This window comes from Myotis nattereri (genome assembly GCF_964212035.1).
Source record: "Myotis nattereri genome assembly, chromosome: 18".
Lineage (NCBI taxonomy): Eukaryota > Metazoa > Chordata > Mammalia > Chiroptera > Vespertilionidae > Myotis > Myotis nattereri.
This window is the reverse complement of record NC_138093.1, coordinates 19971279-19985082: the sequence shown is the minus strand read 5'-3', so window position 1 is coordinate 19985082 and position 13804 is coordinate 19971279. Positions and strand designations below refer to the sequence as shown.

The 13804-nt window shown below is 33.3% G+C and overlaps 1 protein-coding gene across 1 annotated transcript in view; it reads left to right on the top strand.

The window, feature by feature from the left end:
* COP1 (COP1 E3 ubiquitin ligase) overlaps window positions 1–13804 on the top strand; it is a gene marked incomplete at its 5' end in the record, with an annotated part of 104172 nt that overhangs the window by 78504 nt on the left and 11864 nt on the right. The window contains 3 exons of the mRNA XM_081113215.1: window positions 2692–2809; window positions 5196–5320; window positions 6378–6538. Of these exons, the coding sequence (XP_080969341.1) occupies window positions 2692–2809; window positions 5196–5320; window positions 6378–6538 (404 nt within the window). The remainder of the gene's footprint in view (window positions 1–2691; window positions 2810–5195; window positions 5321–6377; window positions 6539–13804) is intronic.

Below are 13804 nucleotides of genomic sequence, written 5' to 3'. Positions count from 1 at the left end.
CGAGGGTGGATTATAAAAGATGAACATCTGTACTATACAAAACTCAAATTTAGAAAATTTCAGACCTCTACAGTCAGTTTATGAACTACCTTCTACTTTTCTCTTGTTTTCCCAACATCCCTGTCACCAAAATATAATTAGTTCCTTTCAGGTTGAAAACCTTGGTGTTTAAGGATCTATGACACCTAATTTAATTCACAGTATAGAGTTAACATGGAAAAACTTGAGTAAGGTAGATATGTAATTGCTCAGGGGACTTTTACTATATTTTCCTGTCTTATGTAAGTAATGGGAAGCATTTTCGATTTGTTAAGTTTATAAATCTGCCTTGTCTTTTAGACAGCAGTTGCCAGTGGAGATGATGTCTTTTCCTTCATGTTTAAATGAATTGAATGTCTGAATATTTAATAAATCTTGATTAATATCGCAACATTCATGAACATGTGTTTCAGTTATCTATACTACATAGATAATGAGGGTGTATGACTGTGAAGGACATTTTATTTTCAAGTTTCCAAGTAATTTGAGTAAACTCAAATGGAAGTGGCAAGCATAAAGCCAGTATTCATAAAACAAATTATTCTATTACTTTGTAATAAATAAAATCTATTTTTTAGAGTGCTAGAACCTAAAAACAACTTTGAAGCACCCAATAAATCTCTTATCTATTTATGCCTGTCTTGCCTTCCAGCCTGTAATTAGCACTCTAGCTAGATCTTTTAAAAAATGAGCTTCACAAGAAATTTTATATTTATATTAAGTGCAGAGATATTTTTAAGTCAGGCATCTTTTACTCAACTGTGACTAAAATTGAGTAATCACTACAAACATTTGGAAAGTATGAAATGCATGATACGGTGTCAAGGGAAATCATTAAAATACTAGAACCAAAGAACAAAATTCAAACTGTTATTAGGGTAAGGGGGAAGGAGTACAAACTGTTATTAGGGTAAGGGGGAGGTGGGAAAGCATAGAAAACTTGGGGTAATTAAAAAAAAAAAAGCTCATAGATAGAAATTCAAATATATATAATTATAGTAAATGGAAATGGATTTAATGGGCCCAAATAAAGGGCAGGGATTAACAGGCTAGTTAAAAATGTTCAGAATGCAATTCTATATTCTTTATAAGAGACACATTTAAAACAAGGATAAGGAAAAGTAAATAAAAAGTTTTATTGGGTGCAGTAGAAGATACCTGACGAAGATTATATTGCATAGGAGTTTGGAAAATATGGAATTTTTAGACAATTGGTATGGGAAAACGACAGTGTAATTCTAACTCATGAAATACACAAAACTAATTCCAGATGATCAAATGACCTAAATATGAGCAGCAAAACTATAAACTGTTTATAAGACAACATAAGAAAGAATATCTTCACAATCTTGATTCAGGGAATGCTTTAAGATACCAGAACAGTAAACTTTAAATGAAAGGTGGGTAAATTTGGCTATTATAAAATATAATACTTTTGTTCATCAAATAACACCTGGAATAAATAATTTTTTAAAAGTCATTAATTGGGGTGAGATATTTAGGACACATACTCAGAATACATGAAGAACTCTTTCAAGTAAATAAGAAGATAATAAATATGCTCTACAACCTTGTTACTCAAAGTGTAGTCTGCCCAGTGGAACGTGAGCGCCCAGAAACCCAAAACGATCACGTATTGTAAAATGGTACAGTCAATAGTTTGTCAATTTCTTTAAAAGTTAAAAGTTAAACACAAAATTATTACATTTCCCAGTAATTACATTTTATAGGTAGCTCCTCAATACCTGAATATATGGCCACAGAAAGACTTGCATGTGATTGTTGATAGCATTATACATGATAACCAAAAAAAAGGGGGGAAGCAAATATCTATCTACTGGTAAGTGGATAGACAAAATTGGTATATCCATACAGTGGATACTCTTCCACAATAAAAATGAATAATCCGCTGACACATGTTAAAACATGGATGAACTTAAAATACATTATGTGAAGTGTAGGAAATCATGCAGGGGAACCAAGTATTATAACGATTCCATTTATATAAATTGTCCAGAAAAGACAAATTTTTAGATCGGTAGGTATAGTGATTACCTGGGGCAATGGGTGATAGATGGGCTTGAGAGATCTTACTGGATGAGGAAAACGTTCTAAAACATTTATGGTGATAGTTGCACCACTGGGTAAATTTAGTGAAAATCACTGAATATTGTATTTACAATTTTTATGTAGTGTCTCTCAAGAAAGTGTTTTTACAAAAGCAAATGTAGGATATATAAAATTATATAGCATTATGTTTAGCCAGAATGTCAAAATATTTATATTACCTTTTTAATAAAGCCATCAAAATTTAGAGATTTATTTTTAAATTTCCAGTTATTTTGAACCTTTAATTCTCTATTTCTAGAGCCAGGATCACAGGAATTGTCAGTGGAACTCCCTTTCACACTGACATTCCCATACGTTTAATTTTTTAATGCAACCTTATTTTCTTAGATTCATAAAAGAAAACCTATTATGTCTGTCTTATCTTTGAAAATGAGTCGTAGCCCTTCATATTCTGGCTATTAACAGGTTGACATTACCAGTATCTGTGAAACATTTGATGAAAAACACCAAAACCAATTAAAATTAGCTTTGCTTTTTATTTCTTCATTTACTGCATTTTTTCTCTGTTTTGTTTTGTTTTAGATCACTGTGTCCACTACTATGATCTTCGTAACACTAAACAGCCAATTATGGTATTCAAAGGACACCGAAAAGCTGTTTCTTATGCAAAGTTTGTGAGTGGTGAGGAAATTGTCTCTGCGTGAGTATTACTCTTTTCAGAGGTTGAACTGAACACAGCTCTGTCATCCTTTACCATTTTGTAATGTTACCCCTGCATATATATAAATAATAACACTGTGGTGGTATGTGTACTTTTAAATTAATTTTTTATAACATCTGATTAAAATGCATGCATATTCTGATCTGTATTACTCACTTTAATATGTTAGTTGTGAATAAAATCCTGATTATACTAATTTTTAATGTCTCCCCCTTAAATACTTGAACTTCAGATTGAGTTTCAGCCACTGCTTCTCCATAAGAAGAGACAACATAGTTGAGGGAATAAAATGAGAAGTGTTTTGTTTAATTCAACTAATGTTATTCTATATATAGCTACATTGCAGTACTGTAGTGTATTTATTTCAAGTTATATTTGATTGACTTTTGATTATATGTTATTTGATATCCTTATGATTTCATGGTGAGTTTTACATGTGCTTTGAAGAGAACTTTCCAACTATGAATACTTATACCCAACAAATATCCTTTTAGAAGCTTCTGACCTAGAGAGTCATAGTATAGCTTTTAGTTGTCTTTTAAGAGGTCAACCAGATACATAAATCTCATCTGCCAAAATATTGTTGATAAAGTTTTTCTGCTAACAGAAGCAGTCCCTTCTTTCTGTGATCCATTTTATAGTTCTCTTCATTTTATATTAACCTAGTAAATACCCATTCTTTAGTTGTCTCTTTTTCATATCTATTATTATCAAGGTAAATGATATATTGTTTTCTTTTCTTCACTTAGCTTCTAATCTCTCAGGAGATTATTAATGCCACGGATTTCTGCTTGGTATTTCTCACCACATCTACCTTGATGCCGGTTGCCCTCGATAAGAATTTGGCAATTTGAATTGAGTTACAAAGAAGGGAACAAAAGAAAGTAGGAACTGAGCTTTAGAAGGGCAAGTAGTATAGGTCATTGGTTCACAAATATGAATTAAGTAGTTACAAGTCAAAAAGTATCCTACTCCCACTTTTCTAGTACTACCTAAAGAAAAGATTGGTCCAGATCTTTGACCAATCTAAATACAGAGTTAACAAAATTAAAAACACAGGATGGGTTGATATTATAAATCAAGATGACCTTTCTCTTGCACATTTTGGAGTTTAGAAGTATTTAGAATAAATTTATTCACAAGTATATTTAGAAATATTGAAAAGTAAAATTAAAATACACACATTGTTGCAACCTCTGAATTGTTGGCCAGTTTAAAAATGTGTGTGTATTCATATATATATATATATATATATATATATATATATATGAATATATATATATATATATGTATTCATATATATATATGAATACACACACACACACACATAAAGGGATATTCACTGCAACACTATTGAACAAAAAACAAATTTAAGACAACATCAATACCGAAGAATAGATGTTATGTTGAAAAATGATGAAAAGCAATAGAGAAGTATTTCAAGAGTTTGATGGCATTTGGCCTCTGAAATAAAGATTCAGTCTTGACTCTACTGTTTACTAACTGTGGTACCTTGAAAATGTCCTCAACCTCCTGAATCTCAGTTTGTTCATCTCTAAATAATAGTATTAATCTTTAAATAAAATAATGTATGTAAAATACTTACCATGGTGGTCTAGTCTATGAATGTTAGAGTAAATAAAAAGATTTATTATGTAGTCATTAATAAAGGTACAGAAATGAGTTATTTTACAGAAAACAATGTAACACAAATTTATGAATGGTGGAGAATCAATTTACAAAATAATGTACCTGCTATGATCCAATTTTTTAACAAAAAGAGAAAAAACATGTAGTTTTAAGTCCCAGACTGTCTCTATATAATAATTACCAGTGATTTATATAATTACTTTTTGGTAAATAACTGTATCTGCATATTATTTTAGTAAGATAAACTACTTTATATAGATCATTCAAATATTTACAGTATTCCACCTCTGCAGGTACAATTAAGCTTTGAATATAGTTTATATTCAGTATACTAATACAATTCAAGAGTTGAAAGGTAAATCAAAACAAGTGGAACAATTGTGTTTTGATGGTGGTGGTATAATGTTACCAATGACTAATGTTTATTAATGCCCATGGACTATTGAAAACATTTTAAATGAAGTAATTTAATTTTTAAAATATAAGATTCATAACATCTTATAAATTTTATAGTGTAAGAATCATTATATTTCACATTTAAATGATGAAAAAAAAGCAGGCCAGAGAAGTTGTATAACTTTCCCAAGGTCAAAAATAAATTATTGGCATAAGATTCTGCATTTTTAACCACCAAACTAGAGTGCCTCTAATTAGTAGTGATGAGTTTCATGCCATGACATCTTAAATATGCTCTAATTTTTTGTGTTTACTTTAGCTCAACGGACAGCCAGTTAAAACTGTGGAATGTAGGGAAACCATACTGTCTACGTTCCTTCAAGGGTCATATCAATGAAAAAAACTTTGTAGGCCTCGCTTCCAATGGTGATTACATAGCTTGTGGTATGTGAAACCATCTTTTCCTAAACTTTTTTAACAGGTATCTGTACCAAAATGCATTCAATGGAACTATAGTGGAATATATTAATTAATCCTCAGATTGGACTGCATTAGTCCTTCCCTTCTCTAAGGAACACTAGCAAATCCTAACCACATGAAATAGCATAATATTTTTAAATATGGGTTTGGTTGTTCTCCATTATAACATAATTTCTATAGATATTATGTAAAAGAAAATATTAATGTTTGCTAATATCCTAATTTTGGAGACATTATTTGTGTTCTTGAGCTTGTTATTTATTTTCCCCTATAAAGTGTTCTCTTCATTAAGCAGTCTATTTGGGTAGTCTTTATCTGATCTTCTGGGGCTTTTTTAAATGATAATTTATACATTTTTAAATCAAAAGTAGAAAAATCAAATTTAGTATTATTCAACTTTATAATATAGCTAATGCCTGAAGAAATGAACTTTCATCAATACCTTCAAATGACTTGGCCTTTATTGAGTAAAATTGACTCTCTCCACATGTATGTGAACCTAAACCCTGCCAAAGCAAGTCTCTGCATAATTATCCAACTTCTCATAGACTGCTCAAAAATGTAGGTTTCTAGACTGCTTACCTAATAGAGTAATGCCTTCATTAGGGATTGGGAAATAAGTTTTTTAGGTTATTAAAATTTGCCTTCACAGGTGCAATAACTTTCTTTTTTCTCTCTAGATGAAATTGTTGTAAATGTAATTAAAGATTCATACGATATTAACAGTGTTTTTATTCTTCTGGAGACCTTTCCTAGAAATGATATTCATGTGGTAATTTCAGCCTTAGAATTCCCAATGTTAAATCATTTAACAGTGATTATGTCTTTAGTAAAGTGTAGTTTTTCCTATGAATTCTTTTCTGACATGATTCCCAAGAAGTCCATGCTCTGTTCTCTCAAAATTAACCATAAAAGACATTTAGTCTTGGAGTTTAAACTCTGAGGTATAAATTATCTTATGAATGTGCTGTCCTAGCTCTGACTTATCCCATTCTAAAAAATTATTTTTTATTTTTTTTAGGAAGCGAGAACAACTCTCTTTACCTGTACTATAAAGGACTTTCTAAGACTTTGCTAACGTTTAAGTTTGATACAGTTAAAAGTGTTCTTGACAAAGACCGAAAAGAAGATGATACAAATGAATTTGTTAGTGCTGTGTGCTGGAGAGCACTGCCAGATGGGGTAAGTTTTCATAGCAGTTTTTTCCCCCACCTTGGTGTTCTATACAATTCTTTATGTTTATGTACACACAGGTGAGTTTTTTTAATGTTTAAAATATAAATTGATATGTGATATGCATTTTATTTTTTTGCTTAGCCTTGCATAAGCAAAGCTAAGCTTGTTTCTAAAGGAAACAAGCATTTTAGGTAGTAATGGAAATGTCACTGATAGGACATTGTCATACTGACATAATGTTTCTCCTATGTACCCATAGCATTTTGTGTATGCCTGTGTTACTGCTATTAAAACTTTGTCTCTATATCTATTCCATAAAACTGGAAATTCCTCCAGAGTATACACTGTATCTTATTTTTCTTTTTTTTTTAATATATATTTTTATTGATTTCAGATGGAAAGGGAGGGAGAGAGAGAGATAGAAACATTAATGATGAGAGAGAATAATTGATCAGCTGCCTCCTGCATGCCCCACACTGGGGATCAAGCCCACAACCTGGGCATGTGCTCTAACTGGGAATCAAACCATGACCACCTGGTTCATAGCTTGATGCTCAACCACTGAGCCATGCCAGCCAGGTTATATCTTAATGTTCTTAGTGATCACATGCAGTATATGCTCAAAAGACATTTAGCTAAACCAGGTATTGTATTAGGAAGAAAAAGGTTTGATGTAGATAAAGGGGAGTGGCCTACAACTAATTAAATTCTATTTCAGGGCAGAATTACTTTCTACAAAATATATTTTTTAAAGAATATTTAAATACATTTAATTTCTTAAGAAAGTTGCACTTCTAGGTTGCAAAAAAAATGTTTTCTCCAACTTGTCACTTATTTAAAGTACAAGCTTTCTAATAAAGTATATGAAGAAATAATTTATCTTGATTTTTTTAAAGAGTAGTCATTCTTTAGTGTCATTTTTTCAAAAAATAGCTTTTTAGTTGCTTACTTGGTTGGTTTTATTGTTGACACAAAAATTCTTAATTGATGAGTATGTTAAGATATTTGAGTTCCAGCCCTGACAGGTTTGGCTCAGTGGCTAGAGCAGGGGTGGGCAAACTTTTTGACTCAAGGGCCACAATGGGTTCTTAAACTGGACCGGAGGGCCGGAACAAAAGCATGGATGGAGTGTTTGTGTGAACTAATATAAATTCAAAGTAAACATCATTACATAAAAGGGTACGGTCTTTTTTTTTTTTTTTTTTTTTTTTAGTTTTATTCATTTCAAATGGGCCGGATCTGGCCGTAGTTTGCCCACGGCTGGGCTAGAGCATCGGCCTGTAGACTGAAGGGTCCCGGGTTCGATTCCGGTCAAGGGCATGTACCTTGGTTGCGGGCACATCCCCAGTGGGAGGTGTGCAGGAGGCAGCTGATGGATGTTTCTCTCTCATGGATGTTTCCAACTCTCTATCCCTCTCCCTTCCTCTCTGTAAAAAATCAATAAAATATATTTTTAAAAAAAGATATTTGAGTTCCAGGTATGGTTTAACGTTAATTAGATATATTTCATTGCTATATAGTTTAAAGTTCTCTTACTCAATTTTCAGTATTGGTAATGGCAGACTAAGTGTTGGGCCAATCTTTCCTCTAAGTCAGTGGTTCTCAACCTTCCTAATGTCACGACCCTTTAATACAGTTCCTCATGTTGTGGTGACCCCCAACCATAAAATTATTTTCATTGCTACTTCATAACTGTAATTTTGCTACTGTTATGAATCGTAATGTAAATATCTGATATGCAGGATGTATATTCATTGTTACAAATTGAACATAATTAAAGCATAGTGATTAATCACAAAAACAAAATGTAAGTATATGTGTTTTCCAATGGTCTTAGGCGACCACTGTGAAAGGGTCGTTCGACCCCCAAGGGGGTCTTGACCCACAGGTTGAGAACCGCTGCTCGAAGTAGTACTAGAAAATTGGGAGCAGGTATATGTATTTTAAAAACAAAAACCTGTTTGAAGGCATTGTAAAGTACACAAGATAGAAAAGAATTACCAGCCTAGAAATGTGACCCTGACTTTTGAGTATACTTTTGCCTGGGAGTATTTGCCAATTTTGGTGGAGTGGCTGAGAGCACTTAATGGTAGTTTCAAAGGGGCACAGGTATTGATGAAAGACATCAAGGTAGAGATTCAGGAAGTGCTTACCACTGTGGAAGATAAGCCTCACAGTGATTGCAACTCAACTTCAAATCATATCAATCCTGAAATTAAAGGGAGGTGATTCTGGATTGCTAGAATCCACAGGATGCAATATTAAATCCTTTCTGAAAGATCCTCTAAAGAAGATCATCTGAAAACTTCATTTATGTTCTTTAAATTGCAATTGCAATAATTAGGGCACATTAAAAAATAAACAGACCTAGGAAAAAGCAAGGCAGCATGAATAAACCCAGCAGAAGCAATGGAGAGTAGAAACAAATCACAGCATCTCTGGATATTAGAGTTATCAGACATCGCTTGAAAATACCCACGCTGATGAGATTAAAGAAAATATTGAAAATTTAAACTGGGAACTAAACACTTTAAAATGAAAATTCTAGAACTGAAAATATAGAGCTAACAAAATTTTAAGAACACAGGATGGGTTGAATGGAAGATCAGACACAGTTGAAAAGAGAATTAATGAACTTGTAGTTAAATTAGAAGAAAACGTACAGAAGTAAACATGGAGAGACAAAGTGATGAAAAAAATACAGAAAGGAAATAGAAGATGAAGTAAGAAAGTTTAATAAATAGAAGACCTAAAAGGAGAGATGAGAAATAATGCTGCTGAAGCAAATATTAGAAAGGATTGTTGTTAAGAACTTGACAAAATTGATGAAAGACATCAAGGTAGAGATTCAGGAAGCCTTTGTATCCCAGAGAATAAATGATTTGCAATCTACAATGTGAATATAGATTTAATTTTTAACCTAGACCTCTTGCAGACCTAGGCCTGCTTAAAAATTTAACTTTGGTCTGCCTTCTCATAGCACTATTTTATGGAAATAAACTGAGTTTAGACAAATATGTGCTAGGAGCTAGTTATCTTAAATTTACTATGAAACTTCATCTGTGGTATTTCATCTGGAATGAGAGAACTGTGAGTTGGCTTATAGTCCTTGCATCTATTCAAAGTGAACAGTATAAGACTGGCAGGAAAACAAGGCACATCTCTGTATGGGGATGAACCACTTGCACCTTAACTGTCCTTGGCAACTCTTGAGTACTCTTTGTGTGAGTTGGGGAGAGATCTAAGAAACTATGCCTGAAAATAGTTGCTTGGCCCCCTGATGAGTTTGAAGATGCTGTGCATGATGAATTTTCTACCATGTATCCCTCTATAAAGCTATCTTAGTGCTGGATTAAAGCTAGTTGTATATGATACTGTGATCCCCCTCCTAGTAGTGGGACAATCATACCTTGATACATAGTAAAACTGAAAATAAAATACAAATAGGGATTCTTAAAAAAAGGCATCACCCAGGAACTTGCTTTATTTCACAATAAAAAGATTTAAAGTTCTGTAACTCATTTCATTACTACTCCAGATATGTTTTAAGTATCCTATATAATAATCCTCTATAATAAAAGGCTAATATGCAAATTGTCTCCTTGACTGGGAGTTTGACAAGGGGCGGGGGCAGCCAATTGCCCGTGGCTCCTCCCCCTGGCCAGCTCGGGCCCCGATTGGGGTGGGCCGGCTGGACCCCACCCGTGCACAAATTTGTGCACTGAGCCTCTAGTGATTTTTATAATAACTTCCTTTTATTAGCCACAAAAATAACTTTCTTTTCTTATTTTAGATGAAGCAGAAGGTGTGAAAGACTTTTGTTCATTTATTCAACCAATTTATGTGCAGCCACAGTTTAGATTCTAGAGATAAACTGTGAACAAAACTGTAAAAAAAGCTCTGGCCTTCATAGGAGACTTACAATTTTATGTGCTGGAGAAGACGGAAAACAAAGTAAATAAGTTGTTATAGTAGAAGGAGCGAGTGCTTTGGAGAAAAAACACAAAGCCCAAAAGTGGGAGAGTGCTGGAGTAGGGAGTGCTGGAGTAGTTTTCAATTGGTGGTGACTTAGAGCAAAGACTAGAGGAGATGAGAGCATAATCCGTGTTGAAATATAGAGGAGTTTTCCTGGTGAAGCAAACAGTTCAGAAGCCTTTAAGAATGTGATTAGTGTTCAAGGAACAGAAAGAAGGCAGTGCTATGTGCACTACAGTGAGCTAGGTGGAGAGCAGCAGATGTTTCAGAGTGAAGAAGAGCCACTTCAGTACAGCATTGTTTAGCATTGTCACGACTGTTTTGGCTTTTACTGGGAGTGAGTTGGGAGCCAATGTAAGATGTTCCTCTTTCCCCCTCCTTCCCTCCTTTCCTCGCTCTCTCCTTCCCTCCCTCTCTCCCTCCCTTTCTCCCTCTCTTTCTCTCTTCATCCTCCCATTACCTCATAAACAGTAAACATTGTTTAAAAATGTGAAACATTCAAGAACTTATGCTTCCACATGCAGTAAAAGTCAACATTTTCTGAATTTTCATTGTGTTAACCCATTCTTTACCCCAGTTTTACTTAAATCCTTTGAATGTACAATGTCACTTGATAATGTGGGCAAAAAGTTCTAAACTGCATTTTATGAAGTTGTGCAGACTTCATGTGTTTTACTTTGTCATAACTAGTTTTAAAACATGGGAATGAGAATATAAAAGAAAAGAATGGGACATTTTGTAGTATATGTAAACTGCACTAGTGTAGGTAAACAACCTCCAGTTTTCAGCTTCCCTTTCTAGTTTATTTATTTTAAATTCTCATAGATCTCCACTTGTGAACTTTAACTTTTCTACTAAATTTCTGTGATTCAAATATTCAAGTACTGTGTATCTTTTTTAACCAAATAAATTTATATAAATTTATAAAGGTGTTACAAATAAATTTTTACGTGTATAGTCATTCTCACTAAACTTAAAAGCCTCCCTAGGTTAAAAACTCTGGTCCTATTAATCTTGGAATTCTGTTGTTCTTGTGTGAGATGTATAAATTCAAGTTACTTAAAAAAAGAAATAAGTAAATCTTTTCAATTTCCTCCTTGTCACCCCTGACCCAAAGCAGGAAAGTACAGATTTCTTTTTTCTGTGGATTCAACATTTATAGACAGTTTTCAATATCTATACCAGTCTTTTTCAAAGTATGGTCTACTAATATTTACTTCAGTATTATTAATTTCCTGGAATATGTATTTTAAAAGCAAATTGCTAAACCCCAGACTTATAAGTCAGTTTCTGAAGGTAAGACCCAGGAACCTTAACTTTTGTGTGTCTTTAATAGGACACATAAATCTCTTATTTTATTAAATTGCCTAGAATTACATGGGAGAAGGAAGTAAAGGTCTCATCCCTGACACATCCATTCTTGGTCCCACTTGTGGAAATTTGTAGAGATCCAATAGTGTTTGCATGTGAGAATGAGAAAAAAAGTGTTCCCAACAATGGCTACTACAGACCTCGTCTTCATTTCACAGCAGTAATAGGCACTATCTCAAACCCTTTCAAGAGCCACATAAGAAGGCTTTCCAAGGTCCATTTGGAAGTTGGTCACTTTGAAAGAGGTTGTAAAAACCAATTCTAAGGGGTAACGTTGGGTAGTAAGAGGCTGGGGTTCTTTTTGATCTCATTGGCAAAAAGAAAGGCTAGAATATTCTTGTAGTACTTGTACTAAATCAGGATCTTAAAGCTGGAGCCCAAGATCTGTCTCCCAGGAAGCAGCATGTCTTGATGTGTAATCAGCCAAATTTGATCAAATGCTTACCAATTTATTATAAAGGCTATAACCCAGGAGCAGCCAAATGGAAAAGATGCATAGAGGCAGGTATTGATGGGGGTGGTGTGGCATGGGGCTCCCATGCCTTCTCTGGGCAAGCCATCTTTCTATTTCCATCACTTCAGTGTGTTCACCAACTCAGAAGCTCCAGAATTTCTATTTTTAAAACATTGCCCATGGGATTCATATATAATCAAGTGCTATAACATAATCAGGTTTTAAGCTTTTTTATTTTTACATTGCTTTGTAAGAAATTTGTTGAATTTTTAAGTGAAATTTTACTTAATTAAATGTTCAAAGACCCTAACTGGCCACAAAAAGGAGTGAGGGCAATTTAAATCCAGCAGTGAGCTCTTTGGGATTTTATTCTGAAATGCTATTCCTTTGATTTTTCCTTTCAGCCTCTGTCAGATTAATGTCCTTGCTTCCTTTTGGCTTTATCATTCTTCTAAGTCATTTAAGCCCAAAATTCCTAAATCATCATTGTTGCATCTCTTTTATCTTCAAATATTCATCCAACAGCAATAATACTTTGTTTTCAATATCTTATATTTATCTTTTTTTCATTTATTTATGTTTTCATCTCCTCATTCCTGTTCCTCCCCTGCCTTCACAGATTACTTCCAATGGCTTTATACCCCCTTTAGATTAGCTTTTGTATATTGCTACCAAATATCCTTAATCATTACATATAGGAATTCACAGAGTCAAACATTGCTCATTACCTTTAATTGATCCTAGGTCATTCAGAAAACTTTCTTTCAAACTCAGTATTTGCAAGTAACTCCAAGTAGTATATTTGACCATCATTAAAAATTAGGATATAACTTCATAAATATATTTCTTCAACTTAATTATTTTACCTATTTCACTTCAGGTGCCTTTATCTCATTTAAAAATTGTATTTTTACCCTCACAATTAAATAAGATTCTTGAGAAAATCCAGTTTCAATTATAGGAAAAAATACCCAGAAGAACTGATTTAAAGGTAGCTCAGATTTCAAATTTAAGTAATTAATTAGAAGTCAGCCTTTAAAATTAAGTATAGAGTAATCATAGATGTGAGTTTAAATGTTACTCTTCTTTAATTATTTCTCTTTCCTCATGTGTTTGATCTTAGGCATTAAATCTAAACTGCTAGCAGTGTTCAAGATTTTTAAGAATTTGAAGTAATGCTACTTGTCCAACCTTATTTTTATTTTCTAGCACAAAACATCTGTTAAGAAAGTTTCTTTATTGCCTTCATTCTATTCCTAATGTTACCTCTGAACTTGTGTTCATGTTGTTCCCCATGTATTGCCTTGTTCTTTCCCTCCCACTTATCTAAATTTTCTCATCCTTTTTTTAACCCAACCCCTACTTTTCTATCCCTTTCTTAACCATTTCATCTCCTTCATTTCTGGCTTCTCACAGCTGCTGATACACCTATAGAGTGCACTCCGCCAGCTGCCATTCAGGTATATTCTTCT